The sequence below is a fragment of the Psammomys obesus genome, unplaced genomic scaffold (genome assembly GCF_907164565.1).
Source record: "Psammomys obesus unplaced genomic scaffold, mPsaObe1.curated_primary_1811, whole genome shotgun sequence".
NCBI classification, from domain to species: Eukaryota; Metazoa; Chordata; class Mammalia; order Rodentia; family Muridae; genus Psammomys; species Psammomys obesus.
The window spans coordinates 33,305,758-33,329,698 of NW_026596046.1; the positions used below are offsets into that span (position 1 = coordinate 33,305,758).

Below are 23,941 nucleotides of genomic sequence, written 5' to 3' on the forward strand. Positions count from 1 at the left end.
AAAAAAAAAAAAAAAAAAAAACAGGTTTTAAGAACAGATTAATAAATACACATTCAGTCTTGACTTAAAAAACAAAAAACAAAAAACTGTTTCTTTTCTTATTAGCCCACTGATCTTTTCCTTGACATTTCTACCTCGGTTCAGCATCGTGGTGTAAGCCTTCAGTCCTACCAGATGCAGGCTGATCTCTGTGCGTTCAAGGTCAACCTGGTTTACATAGCACAATTCCAGGACAGCCAGGGCTACATAGAAAGACTGCCTCAAAATAGATATAGACAGACAGACAGATAATAAGGAAGGGAGAAAAGGAGGGAAAGGAAAGGAAAAAAAATTTCTATCTGAAAATTTTAAACATTCAAAAGCCACTAAGTCACCATATCGTACAGCATACCTGTGTCTTCCCTTGTTGTCCATATACAATTTTTGTTGGAATGATTTTAGCTGCTGGCTGGACTGTGGAACCTATTCCTTTGGGCTGCGTTACAATCATCTTGGTGATGGGTCTCGTAGCGGTGATTATAGCTGGCTTTGCTCCAGTTGGCACTGTCTGAAGAGTCTTCTCTCCCTAAATTAAAGCCAATTATTATTTAAGAGATTTATAGATATATATGCATTTAAATGATATAGAACAAACAAAAACCCGAAAACAAAACAAACAAAATCCACAACTGTGTTGTTTTTTTCTTTCCAGTAAAAAAAAAAAAAAAAAACTGTCCTTTTACTGAAAAAACACTCAGAAAGATTTTGCCAGCATAGGAAAAGGACTGTAAATTATGCATCAAGGTACAAGATTTCTAAGTGATTACAAAACCCTGGGCTTTGTTGAAATAATATTACAACTCATATGAACAACTTTCTAGCCAAAATAAGAAATTATTTCTGATTAATGAGTTTTTTTAAATCACCATATCTAAGAACATTTAAAAACTTATACCATCCCATTCATAGAATACCTTTATTAAAACAGAAATTTCTGGAAGAACATACACTAAAATGTTAACAATTGTTATGTCTAAGATTATAGGTCATCTTTCCATATTCATTTTTACTTTTTAGTATATCTGAAGGGAATAGTTACATAATAAAAAAAACTGCAGTATATCAGCAGATAAACATACACATATAAGTCAGACATATAACGGTATAAGGCAGGATGTCTGTAGAAAGAAATATGGGAAAGATGAGAACAAATATATTAACACTCTTTCTAAGGTTCTATGGAGAGAAAGGGGAATAAAACTTAAGTCATTTCTCACGTTTTCCAAGAATGCTACCAAAACCACTTTAGTCTATTATAGATTCAAGCCCATTAACCTTTCAGCATTTTCTGAATTTTCACCTGCTTTATTGATTATCTGTCTGTTTGTCCGTCTCTCTCCCTGTGTGCGTATGTGTGTGTGTATGTGTGTATGTGTTGCTGGAGACTGAACTCAGGGCCTCACAAATGTTAATAAGCAAATGCTCCACCACTAATCTGTATCCTCAGCCCATTGTTTTCTTCTGAAGTACCACTTAGGTCATATTTTTAATCTCAGCACAGTTTTATTTGAATTTAATTGGATTAAATCCAAATACAGTAATTTCATTATTAATGTTTAAATTAAAATTCATAAAATTAAAGAGCTGGCAATTTTCATATTATCGGTTTTCTTAATTTTTGGCTATCACCATCAGAGATGTGCAACTTTCAGACTTAGCAGTTGGTAAATGGAAAGCAATCAGGTGAGCTGTCTAAAAGCAACCATTGAGAATTCGGTTCTAAGTCCAAGTCCAAAAATTATCAACCTCACCATCAACTACAATTATCTAAAGGACAAAGTGTCTCCAATAGACAGTTATTTCAACTCTCGAATACTGTCTGCAGCAGCATTTCCAGAAAGAACTCTGATTCATTCTGCTGACCTATCAATGCCTTCACCACCCAGCCAAGTACTGTGATCCAAACAGCACCCAGCTTGCAGGGGGTCATCTGAGAAAGGGCACATGCAGTGGGCCTGCCCGGGATGTAGGGGGAGTATAAACACATGTTCCATGTGCTGAAGGTAACGGTGCTATAGGTTGAGCTGTTCACTTTACTAGCACTGCCTGCCAAACTATTGCTCTAGTATCTACTAGAAAAAATTCACACATGACCCTTTTATAAATCCACACACTATTGGCTTGCTAATGTGAATTCAGAAAAGGCCTAATATGGTCTGCTTTTTAACATTATAAAAGACCGTGATACATACGTTTTTATGGTCTACTTAAAATGAAAGATCTTTGCCTTCTAGTGAGGTCAGGAAAGGTATGGATGCTAGTAAGTCCAAGAAAAATAAGAAACCAAGGATTGAGAATTTCCCATGTATTAGACACTGCCCTAAGCACTTTCAAAAAAAAACCTACCATCACCCTAATATAGACATAAAGAAATAAAAAATTACAGTGGTTAAATAAGTCACCCAAGGTCAAACTACAACAGTGAGACATAAAACCTAAATGTGTCTACCTCCAACCTCTTAACAACTGCCTTCAGAACATCAAATGGAAAAAATAAACAATAAACAAACCTTTAAGTAACAAATCCCCATCTATTAATTTTATTTTAAAGTCAAATGTTTCTCTTTGTGCAGCCTAAGTCAAATGCTAATCTACTGGCCGTAAGCAGGAATAAAATTGTTCCAAGGCTTCCTGCAGCTAAGCCAGTGGAATTCTCCATTTGAAGAAAACTAAACACTCAAATCACAGTCACAAACCACCCTGCTATTAGCAGCTATGAGTAACATGCTTTCAAATTACTGTGAAAAATGCCATTAGTTGATGCTAGGTAAAGGTTATTCTATCACAGCAGTTGAGAATCAAGCCATTCCATCCACTATGGGGTTCTGATAGCCTAAGGGAAATGTTTGTACAGATGGCCTTTAAACTGAGTGTGCTCAAGGTCTTACTTACTCCAGCATTTAGCAATGTTGTGACAACGTTTTTACCAGGGAGGCCTTGAATGGTCGTTCCTTTTCCTGTAGTCTTTTGTACAACAATCACATTGGGCTTGGAAGTCATTGGGATTGTAGTGATTTTGGTAGTCGTTCCTTAGAGAAGGGGGAAGAAAAGGAGGCCTGAGTTAAGGACTAGTGACACTTGGTTGTTTCTGTTTGACTTATACAAGCAATACATGTCTAAACAATGTCAACTTTTAGGTGACGTGAGTGTGGTCCTAAGGACAAAAATAAAGACTTGGAATAGTAACTTCTAAATCATCCCAGAATGATAAATTTTTAGAACTGACTCTTTTTGTTTTATTTTGAAGGTTTTTGAGACAGTATTGAACTATGTAGCTCTAGCTGGTCCAGAATTCGCTAGGTAGAACAGGCTTGGTCTAGAACTCAGAAAGATCTGCCTACCTATTTCTCCCTCCCAAGAACTGGTATTACAGCCATGTAACACCAGGCCCAGCAAGGAGTCTTAAAGCAATCATCTTTTGCGAATCTAAGGACCTACATACCAAATTCCAAATCTAAAACTATCACTAGCTGTTTCCCCGTCATTAAAAATAAACAAAAATCTTACTTTATGACATGCATTTCCCTCAAATCTAATATTAAATTTATGTGGCCATTCCTCCATTTCAAGCATCTCTATCTTACAGTTCTGATGTTCCATACCAAATCCAACATCCTAAATGAAACCTTTTACATCAAGAATCTGAAACAGGTTAAAGTGATTTTTAAAGAGTATTCCTAATCCCACTATATCTAGTTACAACTTTCCCTCCTGAATGTCTCAACCCTACATGTGGGGTGACAGGATGGACATCAAATAACGATACTTGCTTGTCATACCTAGTGACTGAAATCAATCCATAGGCCCCACATGGTAGAAGGAGAGAACCAACTCTTACAAGTTGTCCTCTGACCTCAGCACTCCTACCCCACAAAATGAATAAATATTAAAAGCAATAAACAAAAACTGCAGCTTACACTGTCCTAATCTACCATTTAGCCACATTAGTTCCTCCTGTTCACAGGCAACAACATAAACTGTAGGCAAGCTAGGAGGCTTCCCACTACCTATACCACAAAGCCCAAACTCCTGTATGGGACTTTCAAAATTCTGACAGATTTAAGATTATACACCTTTCCATCAGTGTGCTGATTTTATATTGAGCATATCAGGCCTGATTCTATTTTTGCTTCTAAAATTTTCTGTGCCTAGAAAGGCAGGCAGATCATATTTTTCTATAGGCCTGTGCAGTAAACGATTAAGTACAAAATGGGCACTCAATAACAAACACTCCCAATTATTCTCAAAAATATTACACAATTTTTTATTATTTTCCACTGGAAAAATAATAACATTCCTTTTTAGAATTCAGATTAACATTATATGAAATAATCTTAAGAAAATTCTAGTCCTTAGAATTATTCAGAAGGAGCAAGGGAGGTGGTTCAGAGGTCAAGGGCTTGTTGCTCTTGCAGGGGACCTGAGGGACCCACACAGTGGCTCATAACCATCCATAATTCCAGTTCCAAGGGATCCGATACCCTCTTCTGATCTCTGCAGGCAACAGGCATGTGCATGCTAAACACCTTCAGATTTGCATGTATGTATTCATATACATAAAATAAGTCTAAAAATATTTTTAAACAATTAAGAAATTGCTAATAAAGAAATCCTTTTTAACAGATCTTCACAATGCACTTATTATGACCCAATGTCTCCTCAGTCCAAGGCGCCACTCAGCAGGCACATTGGAAAGCACCTGCATTTACCAACTAGCTTTACAACTGCTTTTTCCTCCAACTACTCTGTGAATAAATGCACAATTATGAACTGCATTATTCACTTAAACCAACTTTAACTCTTGATTAATTCTAACCCCCTCATATACGGTTATGAAGGCCTTTTAAAAACCTGGAAATTTAGCAAATATTTGATAATGAAAAGTGTTTTTATAAAAACTACCTCAAAGAAATATAAACTATATGTTTAAATTAACAACAAACATAAAGGGTGAGAGGGAGTGAGGGAGCGGGACACGGCTGGGATACAGAGTTAATAAAATGTAACTAATAAGAAAAAAATAAAATTAAAAAAAAGTTTTAAAAAAATAAAAAAACAACAACAAACATAAGGTCCATTTTTTTAAGGGGGGGTAAAAACTCCTTCTTAAAATTTATTTATTTATTTATTTATTTATTTATTTATGTTTTATGGGCATTGGTATTTTGCTTACATGTACGTATGTATATCTCTTATGAGGGCATCAGATGCCCTGAAACTGGAGTTACAGTTGTGAACTGCCATGTTGGTGCTGGGAACTGGACCCTGGTCCTCTGGAAAAGTAGTCACCACTCTTAACTGCTGAGCCATTTTTCCAAGTCTTAGATAAAACTTAACAACCAGTTTTATTTATATGCACTAAAATATCTATCTCTTCTACTGCAAAGGTTTGTCGATTTAGAAGACAGTCATAAATCAAGTCTACCAGCTTAACCAATAGGAGGATATAGGGGGCACAGGGTAGAGTGGGCAGCAGAGGGAGGTTCAATAAAACAAACTGGGAGAAAGAGGAATAACAGAAAATAACAAGTATAACATTATATGAAAATAGAATAGCATTCTTTTCTACAATGACCAATACTGACATTCCAGTGTACAAGCTTCAACTAAGAAGAAATCTATGCAAAGAAGTATTACACGTTCAAAAAGTAGAAAAGGCAGCAGTTTTATAACATAACAGAACATGCAAAAACTGGTTAGCATCTTTAGTGTCATCGTCCGCCACCCCCTCCAGTTCTGGGAATCAAGCCCAGGGCCTTGCTCATACTAAGCAAGTGTTCTTGCTGAGGTTCATCAGGTACACTGAATCCTGTGTAAATGTTTACATATTATAGCACCACATACAGAATCTGGCATTTCAGGAAACCTACCTACAGAGACTATGCTTAGAAAGGGTAAAAACACAAATCACATTTGGATCACAATGGGCTCTGATAATAATGATGCATTCCATATTTTCTTTCTTTCTTTCTTTCTTTCTTTCTTTCTTTCTTTCTTTCTTTCTTTTTCTTTTTTTTTAGGATGCTTGTAAACTGCAGAGGCAAAAGAACTGCAAGTTCAAAGACAGCCTAGAATATATAGCTGGTGTGAGGCTAGCCTAGAACACATAGTAAGATCCTGTCTCAAACAGTAGCAACAAACTATGAAAAACTCCAACAGTTATAGCCAGGCTTGGTGTAACCCTACACTACTCCAGTGAGTAAGGCAGGAGGACCACAAGTTCTCCATCAGCCTGAACAAAACAAACTATAGCATTAAATGGTGTGGGGGAAGGGGCACTGAGGAGGTCTGCTCGTGGTGTGCTGACTTAACCAATTTATTGGCTTAGATCCTACTAACCATGGATTCCTAAATCATCCTATCTTGGGTTTTGTGTAATGTTTTCTGCTGCTCTGTTGAAAGAATGATTCAATAATTTAGTAAAATAGTATACAAACAATTGTTCCTTGTTTAGACACTGGAAAGATTAAAGGAGTCACAATCAAGTCTTGTCCCAGGTCCTCACAATGCCCTTAGGGTTAAGATAATGAATTCATCTCTGAAGGAACCCAATTTGTGCATAAAATGAGTGTACTTCTACAATCACATTCAACAACATTCACAAAAATATGCAAATCACATAGTTTCCACATGCTTCTAATAAAAATAAAACTTTTCTTAAAAATTACTTTGAGAAATTTAACCTGCCTTGTAAGGTGTTATGCTAAGGAAACAAGAGCTTCACAAATAGTTTATATGTGTTCACCACAGGATTATTTATAACCAAGGAAGAAGAAAAAAAAATCTGAAAGTCAAAAACCCAAACCTATAAACAATCTAAATCATTCAACAGTAAGAATACTATTAAATTATGGTACACACGGAATATTACATAATCATGGGGTGGTCAAAATGCATTTACTGATATGGAAAAATATATAAATTGTTAATAACATTTACATAAAACATTATAGAGTCTTAATTTTTCTTGCACCTTTCTAAAGTCCTCCACAATGAGAAAAAAAAATTTTTTTGCTTTTTTTCTAAAATCTTCTATTCTTTTTACTTCTTATTTTTATTAATTAGTTTATTCACTTTGTATCCCCCCTGTACCTCCCAAAATTTTTTACTCTTACAGCCAAATGTCTGAAAATATTTCAGCAACCTAGCCTACAAAGTAAGTCCATAACAGCCAAGGCTACACAGAGAAACCCTGTCTTGGGGGAGGGGGCGGGCTTTCTTCTGTGTGGGAGACAGGTAAGTCAGAACCATCACCTGTTCATGGATGAAGGTGAAAAACTATTTAAATTTGCTACAAGCTGATGATGAATAGACTTTGTAAATTACTATTGTATACTCTCAGTGTCACAGGACAGCAAGAATGTAAAGTAGAAGTGCTATTTTTTTTAAGTAAAGATTGTAAACTGGGAGCCAGAAAGATGGCTCAGTAGGTAAAAGTATTTGCCACCAAGTTAAACTGTTTTAACTTTATTCAGTATATCCTATAGTGCTGAAAAGCTGGAGAATTTTAAAATTCTCCTCAGGTCGAACCACCTATTCACATGAAACAGCACCTAGCCAAGCAAGAGTAATTTCATTTTTAATACAAAGGTGTGTGGGTGTGTGTGTGTGTGTGTGTGTGTGTGTGTGTGTGTGTGTGTATGCGCACGTGCTTATAGATAGGTATCAGATTAGATAGGTATCTCCACTTCTAGGATGTGCATATTTACATTAATCTAGTACAGAGCAGCTACACCATGAATAAGGTCCCAAAAGAGACTTTATGACATCTAGACACACCTGCAGATATACAGTACTCTATAAAATACAAACCACATGAACTCAAGATACACGTAAGAAAGCTGTTCAAGGTCATAAAAAGCTATCTTCCCATGAAGGTCAACTTTGTGAAATGTGTTTGAGCAAGAGCTTTATATTATTTAAAGGTACCATCAAATAGTAAGTATTAACTGTGTTACTTAAATATCCACTTAGAAGCCACAGCACAATGATCCCTTCCCTCCTCAGGTTGTCAAAAACTGGGTTTTCTCACTTACATTTAAGAGCAGAGCCAAAATTAACAGCTTTGAATACAGAGCGTTATGCCAACACCAAGCCCCGTTATGCTTTTTTCCATTCTCTGAGTTATCAGCAACATCCAATTACTGCCAGGAACTTTACTCCTTTGATTTTAAAAATATTACAACAACTCACCCGGGACAGACAAAACATGACTAATGACTAGTCTACAAAAATTGTAGACAGTTAAAATCCACAAGGCTTTCTTAATCAGAGCATTTACATAATTTTAAATAAAAATAATAATCAGTGAAAACAAACACCACATTAACATTTCACTTCAGAACCTATAATCCAAATACTGTAAAGATTAATGAGCCAATAAAAACCAGGTACTGTTTCAACAGACCAATAAATAGGCAAAAGGTTAGTTTTACTATCTCAGTAAAATATTTTTTAAAAGCGAACAGCATAAATGGTGAAAAGCAAAGATAATCAAATATTTTGTTTAATAAGCTAAAATGACATCAGTAACTGAAAATCCAAACTATGTTCCTGAAATATATTCAGATGCAAATACAATTCCATTATCCTCTTTAAGGCACTGAACAGCTTCATGTGACCACGTCTTCAGAGCTGGCACAATACCAAGTTATATAAAGCCAAACAGGGTTGTCAAAGTGAGACTATTTTTTAAATAAAAAAATGAACTATAATCTTTGCATTGTGACTTAAAACTAAATGCTCTTTCAACTTCGAATTTATCAAAAGCTTTATATGTGAACATTTAGTGCTAAAACTAAAACTGTATTTAATCACTACATATTATGACTGAAAACAAAGCATCGCAACTTGAAGCAAAAAAAACCAAATTGTTATTAATAAACTCTTGTTGTCATGAACTCAGTGGCTGGCTCTTTGATCACCTCCCCCTGAGGGAGGAGCAGCCTTACCAGGCTACAGAGGAAGACAATGCAGACAGTCCTGATGAGACCTGATAGGCTAGGGTCAGAAGGAAGAAAAGGAAAGGAGGACCTCCCCATCAGTGGACTGGGGGAGGGGTCTGGGAGGAGGAGGAGGAGGGAGAGAGGGTGGGACTGGGAAGGAATGAGGGAGGAGGCTATAGCTGGGATACAAAGTGAATAAATTGTAATAAATAAAATTTTTAAAACAGAGTCTTGTAGAGAAACACAGCTTTTCTTCTAACCAAGTATCATCATGCTTTTAACATATTCTAGACATACCTACCAGAAACAATATTACTGCTAATTATCTTTCCTCCCAAGGTAGCTAATGATTTGGGTACTACAGTAATGATGCTACCACTGGTAGTTTTCACATAGGTTGCAGCTCCAGGGGTTGTGGCTACACGACCTAAGGATGGGCTCACTGTTGGCCGGGTATAGGCTGCCTGAGTACCTTTAAGAAGAAAGTAGTAAAAAAAAATTGTCAATACTTACAAAAGGAATGATAATCATATAATTCACTATAGTCCAACGTCAACTATATCACTTTAATTTGAATATGCAATTGCAAGGTGTCAAGACATTCATTTACAATTTTACAGCCAGTTTTCATTGTGTACAGCAAGAACCAATGCCTAGTCAATTCAAATTAACTTACCAGCCCAAGGAAAGGTAGAACCCTCCCCTTCTCCCACTATCTTTCTTTCGATAGTTTTGTGTGAATACTTAAATGTAACCATTTTCCTGCCAAAGCATCTTACATAGGTGTTTTTGTTACAGATATTAAAGTCACTGTGTCTGTCTGATGCTATCCCAGAGCCAAATCCAATGTCACCATTCAGCAAATAAAGCAATATTATTTACCTAAAATTTTATACTATTTCTGTTTTATACTCTAAAGAGATTTCTCTCTTTTAAAGGATCAGTCCCTCATTTTACTAGATATAGTTGAAACTGCCACAAATTATCATGAACAGTTTTTATCCTAAAATTATCTCTATTTGCACATTTCTTCAACTTTAACTGACCTGCTAGAACTCTGTTTACGTCTCTCTCAAAGGACTTTATACCCTTTCCCACTATTTCTATGACTTTCTCTTTCTCAAAGAAGGATTAAAAACTAATCAGATGAGTCTACTGCAGTTTCCTATAAATCCAGGAACTCAGAAAGACTATTCCTAAAGCAAAGATTAGCCTTAAGGAAAACGAAGAGGTAAAATAGAAAAGACTAAGATGGCATTTGTTTAAATTGAAATGAGATTCAGAGACCATGTGACAGACATTTCCAAACTACCCACATGAGAAAAAAATACTTTTAGAAAGTTACTTTAAAAACTTATAACCACTACAACCATGAAAAGATCATTAAGAAGAATTAGACTAATCACAGCATATATCTGAACCAGGGGGGAAAAAATAAAAGGTCTAGTGCAAAGTAAACATGCTACAAGGGTATAAAGTTTGAATTATAACTGGTTAAAAGAAACATTTGCTACACTGTAAACACAGAAACATCAGCCAGCATTGCTATGGGCCTGGCTTTTATATAAGTTCTGGGATTTGAACCCAGTTCCTTACACTAACGTTTTAAAAAGTGCTTTTACCCACTGAGCTATCCCCTTAGCTCCTGACTTGATACCATTTAATACTTATAAAGGTCACAAAGGCTGGTAATTTAAAATGTTCTACATTGTTACCACCTCAAGCACAAGCTGATTGTACTCTTCTATTCAGGAAAAGTAACATGCTTCCATCAGACTAGGCAACACTTATTACATGGTAATGTAACATGAACTCTTAACCTTGAGAGTAACATCCTTTTGAGTTGGGCATCTTTTCAGCTACTCAACAATTTTGACTGAGTGCCTACATATGGTGAATAAAGAATTTGTTCTCTTACTCCCATAAAGCTCGTTGTCTAATATGAATAAAACAACTCAACAAACAACTAGGTAGGTAGAAATTGGAGTAACTGCAATAAAGAAAGATAACAGGACTATGAAAAAAAAAGTATCATAAAAGTGCTAACTTCAGGATTGGGACAGGAGTAGAGGGAGACAAGAAAGCTCTTTTGAAAACTGGTGGAGAGCTTGCCTTGCATGAACCAGGCCCTTGGTTTGATCCCCAGCACCTTATAAACCTGTGTGGTGGTGCACATCTGTAGTCCCAGCACTCAGGAGGTAGGGGCAGGAGGATCAAGAATGAGTTCAAGTTCATCCTCAGCTACATAGAGAATTCTAAGCCATAGACCCTGTCTCTAAACAAATAAAAAGGACTTGTTTGTAGAAGTGTCTCAGTTTCTGGATGTGCAATGTGACACTGCTGGTATGGGAAATTATCTGATGACATGAATGAATGGACTGATGCTTGAGAAACTTACCAGTAGGAGTAGTTACCAGTTTAGTTGTCATAATTGCACCATTACTGCTAACCACCATAATTGGGGAATTGCTACTGGTGGGGAGAGTTGCAGTCACTGGTTTGGGTAAGATTTTACTTGGTTGAACCTGCTGTGTGATGATTTTAACACCTTTGAAAGAAAAAAGATAAATCTCAGTACAAATAATGTTTTTTAAACTGTCAGTTAGCCCAATAGGGCAACAGTCACACACATTTACTGAATCTTACCCTAGAGATGCCTTTTTGACACTGATGAAACTCTAAGCTTCCATTGCTCAAACTCCTCTTTCCTTAATTCTCCCAATTCAAGAGTTCAGCTATATTACATTAACAGATTTCTTAAAGAAAACTAAATCTGGACTTTTACCTATGGTAGTGTGCATACAAGTTTTGAAACCAGTTAGCAAAAGAAAATATTCTGTTCCAAACAAGTATTTGAGAAGAAAGGACTAACATAAGAACTCAAAAGCAGTCCACATAGCCCTTCCAGATTCTCAGCAACAAAGACTTTTCATGACTCTCTGAACTGACATAGTAAGCTGATGAAAACTTAATAGGCTAAGAATAGATTTTGTTTGGTTTTTTAAACGGCTGTCTCATTTTTCATTGTTTTGTATTGAGATAGGGTCTCGTTATGTAGCTAAGGCTGTCCTAGTGCTCACTGAGTAGTCCAGGCGGGCCTGGGACTAAAGATTCTACCGCCTCTGTCTCCTGAATGCTGGGATTACAGATGTGTGCTACCATGCCCAGCTTAAAACAACAACAACAACAACAACAAAAACACAACAAAACTTTCTTGTTGTTGGTACTATTGAACCCAGGGATTCAGACATGCTAGGCAAGTGCGCTACCCAAAGTCCTTAAATAGCTTTCTATAAAAAAGTATTTTAATAACTCACTTTATCAAATACTGAATGCCAAAAAAGGCCACATCACTACTACACCTACATAAAACATGCATGTGAAAAGAACACAAAGGGAATATGAAATAAGTATAAAAAATGGAATTTATGTTGGGACTTTTTTACTTTTTTCTTTTTTTTTTTTTTTTTTTTTTTGAGCCAGGGTTTCTCTGTGTAGCTTTGGCTGTCCTGGAACTCACTCTGTAGACCAGGCTGGCCTCTAACTCAGAGATCCGACTGCCTCTGCCTCCCAAGTGCTAGGATAAAAGGCATGTGCCACCATGCCCACCATACATTTTAAATTTTTTTAATTTACAATGTTATGTTGTTTACATTGGCTTTCCAATGTAACATTAAAAAGTATGAGCTGTTAAGCTAGGTGTACTTTTAAATCAGTGGTAACTAAAGAAGAAAAATTTAGTGTCATTTCTCCACTCTAATCTTTAAAGAAAATATCTAAAACTAAGTATTCTCATAGAGAAAATTATGCATTATATTGTTTATGGTGTGGCATGATGGTTTATCTCAACTGTCCATTTGACAGAATTTACAGTCACCAAGTAAACAAACCTCTAGGCATGTCTAGAGGAATTTTTCTAGATTAGGCTAAGGAAAGAAGATCTAGACCGTTCCATGGGCTCTTACCCTGCACTGAATGATAAAGAGATAGGAATTGAGGACTAGCATTGCCCACTCTCTCCTCCCTCACCAACTGCCTCAAGCTCCTGCCACCATTACTTTCCTACCATCATGGTCCTCTAACCTCAGATCAAAGTAAACCCTTCCTTTCCCAACGGTTTTTGTCACAGAAACAAGAAAGTAACTAATATAGGTGATGATTTAAGCTGAGCTATTAAGGAAACAGATCTACGTACTTAGTAGCTTTAGATAATCTTAAACTTTCATTAGCTAAGAAAGAAATTGAAATTATGGTATTTGACATAGTTACTTAAATAACTTTCATGACTCTATTTTTATCTACAAAATAAAAATTATATTGGTATATACCTCATAGGGCTACTGTGAGGATCAAATACATTTGTAAAGTATTTAATACTTTATAATGCTTAATGCCAAGAAATTCAGTAAGTATTCTAAAAATAGTTCTGAATATAATATATACAAAGAAAAATTACTTCTAACATTTTTTACTAATGAGCCATAATACTACATAATTCCCAAGCAGAAAGAAGCTCCAAGAAATAATCACAGAACCAAGAGACAATTCTACTCAGGGCTATGCAAACCAACTGATAACCTGGATGAAATAAGTAACATTGTAAGAAAACATTATTTCTCAAAACTGACCTTTAAAGGGAGAGCAAATCAAATAAACAAAACATCCAAAGAAGTTTTTAAGAACTTCAACACTCTCAGCAAGTGACAGGCCCAGAGAGCTGCCTTCAAAAGGACAATCATTTCAATGCACCTAAAGCATACGGATAGCCATGCCTGATGAGATGGCATGAGGAACTTTTCAATCCCACAGTGGAACTAATGCAAGTTTTAAAACAACCACCATTAAAAGGCTCTGGGGATCATGGAATGGCTCCATAGGTAAAGGCATTGACATCAAGCCTGACCATCTGAGTTTTATCCCAAAGACACACATAGTGGAAAAAGAACATATTCCTATAAGGAGTATTCTGACTTCCATATACACACGATGGCACAACATGCACAAACATATGCTCTCATACAGCACATGTGCACGTGTACACAGGTACACACAAAATATAAATAAAATGCAGTAAAAGAAGCCAGACGTGGTGGTGTATGCCTTTAACCCCAGGAGGCAGAGGCAAGCAGATCTCTGTGAGTTCGAGGCCAGCCTGGTCTACAAAGTAAGTCCAGGACAACCAAGGCTACACAGAGAAACTCTGACTCGAAACACCCTCCTCAAAAAAAAAAAAAAAAAGCAATAAAAAAGAATCTTCTGGAAAGGAATCATGTGGCAAATAGCAAACAAAGAAACACCCACCCAACCAAACCTATAAAAGCTAAAACCAAGCTCTGTGACATGTGAGGCACGACCATTTCTCTTTCCCTCCCTCAGTTCAGTAAGTTGGTAATTCCACTCCAGACTGCTACATTCACGAATACAAGGTCCCTTCTGCACAGTCCTAGCCAGAAAATGGCCCTTTCAAGAAAAAACAGGACTTCGGCTTACCAGTTACTTAATGCCAAATGAAATACCACAAAGACTATTTTCAATCCATAGTAGAATCCAATTAGAAACCAATACCAAAGAGCCATCAAAAAAAAATAATAAATAGAAAGAAAGAAAGAAAGAAGGAAGGAAGGAAGGAAGGAAGGAAGGAAGGAAGGAAGGAAGGAAGGAAGGAAGGAAGGAAGGGAGGGAAAGCTGCTCAAACATTTAGAAATAAAATAGCATAATTCTAAATAAATTGTCAAAGAGAAAGTCCCAGGAGAGGTTTCAGAACAAAAACTGTAAGAAAATGGCAACAAAGGATGCTGACAAAACAGTGCTGAGGAGGATTCATCAAAGCAGTTAAATAGATGTAGAACTAACAATGCATAGGAAAAAAAAAACGCACTTTAATCAAAATGTACATTCCAGTCAAGAAGCTAAAAAAGCAAAAGGAAGCCAAAGAAAATAGAAAAAAAAAAAAAAACAAAAACTGAAAAATGACAAGAACTGATCAATGAAGCAAAACTATTAAAAAATAAAACAAAACAAAAAAAAAAAAACAAACCTCAATGAAAGTGAAACTCCCTAGAAAGTCTAACAAAGAAAAAGAGCATTAGTATAGATCTTGTAGCCACTTAATGAATAATTAGGAACGGACAGTGATAAATAACCACTTGACAATTTAATAATTAATAAGCTACCGGGGATGGAGAGATGGCTCAGAAGTTGAGCACTGGCTGTTATTCCAAAGGTCCTGAGTTCAATTATCAACAACCACATGGTGGCTCATAACCATCTATAATGAGATCTGGTGCCCTCTTCTGGCCTGCAGGCACACATGCAGACAGAACACTATAAAAAATGAACAAATCAGGGACATAGGAGGAGGTGAGGGAGGGAGGGTGGGATTGGGAGGAGAGGAGGGAGGCACCTGGGATACAAAGTGAATAAACTGTAACTAATGTAAAAAATAAAAATTAAAAAAAAAGAACAAGCTACCAAAGCTCAATAAAGATGAAACAGCTAATCCAAAGTTTCCCAACCATTAAAAAAGGCTCATAATTTAAATGCTCCCAAAAATCTTCAGGCCCAGATGATTCATTGGAGAAGTCAGCTAAGGATTTAAGGAATTAATACCAATCTTCCCTAATCTCTTCTAGAAAACAGAACACTTCAAACTCATTCATTCTGAGGCCACTAGTACCTTGACAACCAACTAGACGAAGACACTACAAAATAAGACAACTATATATCAACTCAGCAGATAATCTGAGAAACTGAGTTCACACCCCCAGCATCCACAGAAATGCCAGACAGGTATGGTGTCCTGATGTAATCCCAGTGTTCTAGAGGTGAGAGGTGGAGACAAGGAAACCCAAAGTATACTGGGTAACTGAACTAAGCAAACTGGCAAGCACTGAGTTCAAGTGAGAACCCCTGCCTCAGCTTATAAGGTGAAGAGACAGCAGCATCAACCTCTGGCCTCCACATGAACTTGTACACATGTGCACAGAAACCTTCACATACATCTACACACACTCACATGGGAACATACATACACACATTCACCACATACATACATTTAACAAACCCTCTCATGAACAGAGATAAAAACTGAAACCACTGATGTATAAAAAAGAATTATACCATGATCAAGTAGGACTTATTTCATATATGTAACTGGTTCAACAAAAAAAAAAAAAAAAAAAAAATCAACCCATGTGATTCAGCATATCAGCAGCTAAACACAAAAAGAAGTATTTGGTCACACCCCTTGAACATGGAAGAGCATCTGACAGACCCTGACACGATGTCATAATGAAAAGCCCCAGCAAAGTAGAAATGTCACATCCGCAACTCAGAAAGCACTTATACAAATTGCCTAACAGGCCTCACTCAACACTGAAAGACCCAATGCCTTCTACTCAATATCAGCATTAAGACAAGAATGTCTGTTCCATTCACTCCTACTTATTACACATTCTAGCTGATGAAATAAGACAGAAGATATAGGAAAGGTAGTTGGGAAGGAATACCGCTTAGAAAGGAAGAAAAAGCCTGTCCTTATTTACAGGTGACATAAGAAAATACATCCTGCATACATAGGAATCCCAAGAAATCTACCTAGATACTTCCAGAAGTAATAAAGTTCAGCAAGCTAGAAGAACACAAGTTCAGCAACATGTTTACACACCAACAATAAACATGTAAAATGGAAATTAAAACTACAACACTATTTAGAGTCACTCTAAGAAAAGCATGCAGCTTAAAAAACATTTACAGGCTTTTCCTACTAGAAACCATAAAACAATGAAGGAAGAAGTAAAAAGATATAAATAAATGGGAAGACACACTATGCTCACGAGCAGCAGGGCAAGGAGAACTGTGGACTGAGGATTCCCAGCAGACCTCACACACACTTTCCAGTTACCTGACTCCTGCTTGATCTGGATGGTAGGTTTGAGACCAGGTGGCAGTGGTGACTGCTGAGGCTGCGGCTGCGGCTGCTGAGACACTGGGGAAGGCTGGGCCACCGGCTGCTGGGTCTGCTGCTGCACTGGATGTAACTGCTGCTTAGGAGACTGCTGATGCTGTTTAGGAAACTGTGCAAGAATCTGGGTAGGGGCACTCACTAAGCTTTTGGGGGAAGGAAGTCTTGTTGATGCCATTTTGATTGCTGATGTAGATACACCTACAGAAAAGAAAAAAGGATTTAGGAAAGGGGAAGGTGGACAGGTTAAAAGAAGAAGGATGTGAACCATTCCATCAGCAAACTAACATCTTGGAAAAAGATGAAAAATTTGAACTTTTGTAAAAAAAAAAATCTACAAAGTAGACTAATCACAGTGCCTACTCTTGGTTATAGTCTTGCTCCATTAACAAGTTTCTAAATTTCCTGTAACCATCTTGCTTTTTTTCATTGTTGTTTAATTCTATCACTATTGTTGGTTGCTAGTCTTATTTCTCTCTTCCTTTCTAATAAAACCATGTTTCCCCCTTGAGAATGCACATTTCCTAGACACCTAACCCAGCTTTAGAGGGCAATTCTCAATTGATGTAAGCTTGTCATGGGACTCCATTACTTTTTCTTGGACTAAGGTAAAGCTAATTACAGATAACATGCTATAAGAGGAATCTTTTCCTAGAGAATATCCAGGTGAGGTTTTCTCTTTTCTAGACAGGCTACACAAAAAGGAATTTTCTCTCCATTCTTTGGGTACTTTCATAGCTGGCTATGATACCTACAAAGTACTCATCTAACCAACAATGAAGTTACCAACAAAGAAGTTACTCGGGAGGAAAAATAAAATTCATGGATGGTCCAATGATTTACCTAACTTAACTAAAGCCTTCTGTCTTACAGATTTCTGAAATAATAAACTTTCTTAGTTAAAAACCAGTCAGTCAATCAAGATTTATTTACATGAAGTTATTCACGCAATCACTCATCACATTTTTCAAATAAATTTAGATACTAATCCAGTCAAACTCTAGAACAATTAATTTATTTTACGTTTGGATGTCCAAACAAATACAGGGAACACCAGCAAATAAAATCTATGAGTCCATTTTTGGGAGAATTATGAATGAATCTACACTGATAATTTTCAGTCAATGTGTGCTATGGTTTGGGTATAGACCAGAGCCCATGTGCTGAAACTCAATCCTCAATGAAAAGTCTTAAAAACCAAGCAACTTCATCTGACTTAGTGATCATAGTTTAGACATAGAGCCTTTCAGAGAGCATTAAAACTAAGCAGGATAATTGAGGAGGAACCCCATAATTGAACAACAATGGCTTTTTAAGAGAAAAAGAACTCAGAGAAGGCACACATATGTGATCCTTGTCTTTTGCCACGTGATCACTCTGCATGATCCTGATGATCTGAAAGCAAGAAAGTCAGCACCAGATGGAAGTTCTTGATCTTCGATTTTCAACCAGAAGCCAAAACAAATCATTTTCCATCATAAAGTTACCCAGCCTGAAATACTTCATTATGCCAAAAAAAGGGCTAATTAAAATATAAAATAAGTTAAAAATTGTAACTTGAACCTTAGAAAAAGAATGAAGCCCTAAACCCCTTTTTATGTAAAGAAGTATAAATTGGGCAAAAGACACAGTTCAGTGGGTAAAACATTTGCTGTGTAAGCCTGACAATCTGAGTTTGATCCATAAAACCCACATAAAGGTGGAAAAAGAGGACCAACTCCACAAAGTTGTCTTCTGACTGCCACACACTCTGGGACACACACCTAGATACATACACAATCATACAAATAAAGTATAAGTGAAGAAAGATAATAAAAGTAAGACTACTGGTCATATTTTACGTGTTTAAAAAGATAACAAGAGAGGGGAAAATCAGTAAGACAACACACTTGTTAAACAGTTTCAATTAAACAAAAAAATCTTAGAAATTCCTGGGCTGGTGCGATGGGTCAGCAGATAAAAAGGACTGCTGCCATGCTTGAGGACCTGAGTTCAATCCCTAGGATTCCCACAAGTTATCCCCTGACTTCCACACGTGTGTCATGAATGTACACGGCCACACAAAACCACAGTCACATAAAATATAAATAAGTAATCTTCTCAAAAAGGAAAGAAATTATTTACGTGGGCCATCACAAAACTGGTAGGACAGGAAAATTTGACAAGAACAGAATCTCATGGAGTAAGAGTGGAGACCATGGGGCTGGAGTGATGGCTCAGAGATTAAGAGCACTGGTTGCTTTTCCACAGGTCTTGAGTACAATTCCCAGCAACCACATGGTGGCTCACAACCATCTATAATGAGATCTAGTGCCCTCTTCCAGTGTGCAGTCAAAGCCCTTGTATATGTAATAAATTAATTAATTAAAAAAAAAAGAACAGAGTGGAGAAGAGATTTTTTTCAGAACCTGTCTAAATAAAATGAAAGAATCAAAGGAACTGGAAGCGACATGCTACCTAAGATGGAGCAGGCTCAGCATAGAACTAAGGTCAGCAGAAGACTGTCATACTATCGTGAAAGGAATTCATGGAGTCCATAGAAGATATGAGGAAAAGGATAAAATGACAGAAAAAAAAAAATTTCTTACCAAATAAGAGATAGTGGCAACAGAATAAAAATGCAGTCAAACTAAGTAATTAGCAATGGCCCATTCCTTGGTTAATGGAAGGCAAAAGGACAGACACTAGAGACAACCAAAAAGCTAGGTACTACTTCCAATCTTGAACAAAGACTCAGAAGAACCAAACAAGTAGCAGTCACCTAAAAATAAACTATTTTCATATATACACAAAACACCAATTCACACCTCTCTACGATATCAGACCAGACTTAACACCAAATTATAAATTCTTCTATCCAAACATTAAAGTGCACGACAGCATGTACAATATGCTGCTAATTTCTATATAAGGTAAAGGTTAAATATGTATCTATTTGCTTCCATGTTCACAATATGTATCTATTTTTTTCAATGGAAGAACTTAGAAAGTAATGGGGGTCGGGGAGAGAAAGACAGGACAAGGTGTAGGAGTTACAGAGAAAAGAAAATTGCTAACACTTCATATTCTCAAACTAAGAAAAGGTGAGCAGGCAAGTCATTGCTGACCTAACAGCGGAGGTTAGGTCAACCCCAAGACAGGAACATATTCTCTCTCTCTCTCTCTCTCTCTCTCTCTCTCTCTCTCCTCTCAGTGGAAGTTTTGGTTTAAGAACTTATATAAATATGTTTTTGTTTTAATTTCAAGTGTGAGTTATGGGACTGCCTTAGTTTATCCACAGCTGATAACAGCCTTGTGCAGCTCAGAGAGGGGTGTGGTCTTTCCCAGTTGGAGTTAACTGAAACTCTGAGAACTCTGAGACTGTATAAATACCAGAGCCCAGAGAGGAAAGGACACTTTGAGGAGACAGAGAGGGGAAAGAAGGCTGCTAGTTCTGCTTGGATATCTTGATGACTGAAACTGATTTTCCCAAAGAACCCTAGCCAGCTGGAACTAAGTCTAAAGAAGAATCCCTTTTCCCTTCTAACCTTCTTTCTCTCCTATCTAGGGTCGCAGTTGGAAGGGGGTAGAGGCTTAAAGATCCCCAAATAAAAGAGTTAAAAAGTAGCCACCCCTCCCTCTCTCTCCATCTCGCCCACATTCTCTCTCTCTCTCTCCCCCTTTCACTTTCTCAGTTGTTTTCAAAATTCCTCCACACATGTAAAGAATTAAATGGTGGTTCACCACTCACCTTGTGCTACTGTTGACATGACCACAGATGGTGTGGAAGATACCACAGCTGTTACTGCAACTGTACTAGAAATAGGTGATGGCGTAGAACTGGTGTTGCCACTGCTGCTGGTGGTGACCAGAGAGGCCTGTGATGCAGTTATAACAACAGGTGGCTTCTGAGTCGTAGAGGCAATGACCGATGTTGGTACAAGCTTAGTGACCGCTGCATAGTTATGGGATTTGGAGAGAATGTTGGGCACGAAGGTTGAACTTGGTGATGTGGTCACTATAATAACCTAAAGGAGAAAAAAAAAAGTTATTTCAATGTACCTTCTATATACTACAAGTGTATTTAAACTCACATACAATTCAAAACTAAGCTTTGTAATATGAAAAAAATTCAACAGAGAAAAATATACAACTAAAAGTATATGAATATTTTCCTTTACCAACAATCATCAAAACTACCTAAACACACCAATTTTCAGCAAGTATTTTAAGGCAGAGTTCAGTGTTGTGCATGACATGGCTCTACAAGCATCCCACCACACCACATAACTTAGAGGATAAGTTCACACCACAACATGAGAAAAGTAATGTGGAGACTTGTTCACAGGTAAATACTTATTGAGCATCTACTATGTGCCAGGCATGGTTCTAGATGCTGGGGATAGAAGAATGGACAAAACTTACTTGTTTACATTCTAGTGCGGAGACAGCAATAAAAATATATGACATGTAGAAACAAGTGGAAAAGACAATAAACCAGGGTAAAGAAAAAAAAAAAGGATGAAGAGATATTGAATTTTTATTTGTTAATAAAGTACTCAGTGAAGATCTCTCTAAGGTGACATTTGAGTAGAAATGAGAATGAGGTCAGGGTATAAACCATGTGCTGTTAACACCTTGAAGGGCACTCAGTGGCATGAGGGGTAGGAATCAAAGGCCCAATGCAAAAGCAAGTTTGGTATATTCAAGAAGCTTTAAAGATCTAAGGGACAGACGGACATTCATAAGGCACTCAACTACTAAGAAATAATGGAAGACTAGACCATGTAAAGTCAGGATAGGTCACGTCCTTTCATATGATGTAATGCAAGTGGCACCACTTCTCTGTGATCTTCCTCCATAAAATTCATAATCTAATCTAATAAGGTGGAAACATCATGAAAATTCTACAAGTGGGGCATCTTAACTAAAATACCTGATCTATCAAAGCTATCAAAAACATAAACAAAGCAGGAAAACCTGAGACACTTTCAAAGTAAAAGGTATTTAAGGACACTGGACAGATAAATAGAATGTGACATCCTAGGTGGGAACCATAGAACTAAAAAGGACAGCAAATAAAACCCAAAGAAATCCAAACAAACTCTGCACTCAAGTCAGTATTACTGCATTATTATTAATTAAAACAATGTACCATACTAGTGAAAAATATTAAAGGGGAAAGAAGTATAAAGTATGAAACTTTTATAAAATTTCTGTAAATCTAAAACTTCTAAAAGTTAAGTCTATTTTTTAAATAAATCTATTTATTTCTCTTTATCTGCTAGATCGAAGCTTCAGTAGGGCCATGACAGTAGATACAGACAAATTAAGACATTCTTATAAGCAAAGAGAAATGGTAGTGACAGATGTGCTTATGGGAGTTGTTGCACCTTATAGGTGAACTATGAGGATGTGCTCCCAGCCTAGTACAGAGAACAATATATAAAGCGAGAGAAGTCAGTAAGCCTGAGAAACCATAGAGTTAGCAGCAGCGAATTTCACAGAGAAAAGCACTGAATAAAAGATCCCTGGCCAGTGTCATCCAAGGTTCTTAAAAAAAAAAAAAAAAAAAAAAGGTGCAGAAAGCCTATAGCAAGAAAGGGTAAAAGCAGAATTTCTATCAAATATGAAAGCCAGATACTTTAGAACAATAAGAATTTTAATATGATTATCCTATATTATATGTCTAATATCCACTTACAGGTGAGTATATACCACGTGTGTCTTTCTGCTTCTGGAATACCTCATTCAGGATGATCTTTTCTAGTTCCCACCATTTGCCTGCAAATTTCATGATTCCCTTGTTTTTAATTGCTGAGTAGTATTCCATTGTGTAAATGTACCACAATTTTTTTATCCATTCCTCAATTGAGGGACATCTGGGTTGTTTCCAGACTCTGACTATATAAAGCTGCTATGAACATGGTTGAGCAAATGTCCTTGTTGTATACTTAAACATATTTTGGATATATGCCTAGGAGTGGTACAGCTAGACCTTGAGGGAGCACTATTCCTAACTGTCTGGGAAAGCACCAGATTGATTTCCAAAGTGTTTGTACAAGTTTACAATCCCACCAGCAGTGGAGGAGGGTTCCTCTTTCTCCACATCCTCTCTAGCATGTGTTGGCTAAGAAAGGAGGAGGACCCTGGGTAAGATCCTCGATCCTCATTCAGAAAGGCAAATGGGATAGACATTGGAAGAGGAAGAAAACAGGGAACAGGACAGAAGCCTACCACACAGGGCCTCTGAGAGACTCTACCCAGCAGGGTATCAAAGCAGATGCTGAGACTCATAGCCAAACTTTGGGCAGGGTTCAGGGAATCTTATGAAAGAAGGGGGAAATAGAAAGACTAGGAAGGGATAGGAGCTCCACAAGGAGAGCAACAGAACCAAAAAAATCTGGACACACACACACACACACACACACAAAAAAAAAAAAAAAAAAAAACTGGACACAGAGCACAGAGGTCTTTTCTGAGACTGATACTCCAACCAAGGACCATGCATGGAGATAACCTAGAACCCCTGCACAGATGTAACCCATGGCAGCTCAGTGTCCAAGTGGGTTTCCCTAGTAAGGGGAACAGGGGCTGTCTGTGACATGAACTCAGTGGCTGGCTCTTTGATCACCTCCCCCTGAGTGGGGGGCCAGCCTTATCAGGCCACAGAGGAAGACAATGTAGACAGTCCTGATGAGACCTGATAGGCTCGGGTCAGATGGACGGGGAGGAGGAGCTTCCCTATCAGTGGACTAGGGGAGGGACATAGGAGAAGAGAGAGGGAAGGTGGGGTTGGGAGGGGACAAGGGAAGGGGCTACAACTGGGATACAAAGTGAATAAATTGTAATAAATAAAATAATAAATTTAAAAAAAAAAAAAACAATAAGAAGCCATGGGAAGATTTTAAGCATAGAAACAAGATGTGGTATCTATTTAAAAAGATCATTCTAGTTGCCAGGAAGTGAGAGGCAGCTAATATAGAGGGCCAGAAAAGTGACAGCAATTTCTTGG

The 23,941-nt window shown here is 37.2% G+C and overlaps 1 protein-coding gene across 1 annotated transcript in view; it reads right to left on the reverse strand.

The window, feature by feature from the left end:
• Emsy (EMSY transcriptional repressor, BRCA2 interacting) overlaps positions 1-23,941 on the reverse strand; it is a 56,413-nt gene that overhangs the window by 7,102 nt on the left and 25,370 nt on the right. The window contains 6 exon segments of the mRNA XM_055623265.1: positions 398-565; positions 2,932-3,068; positions 9,286-9,456; positions 11,383-11,532; positions 16,888-17,148; positions 20,678-20,954. Of these exon segments, the coding sequence (XP_055479240.1) occupies positions 398-565; positions 2,932-3,068; positions 9,286-9,456; positions 11,383-11,532; positions 16,888-17,148; positions 20,678-20,954 (1,164 nt within the window).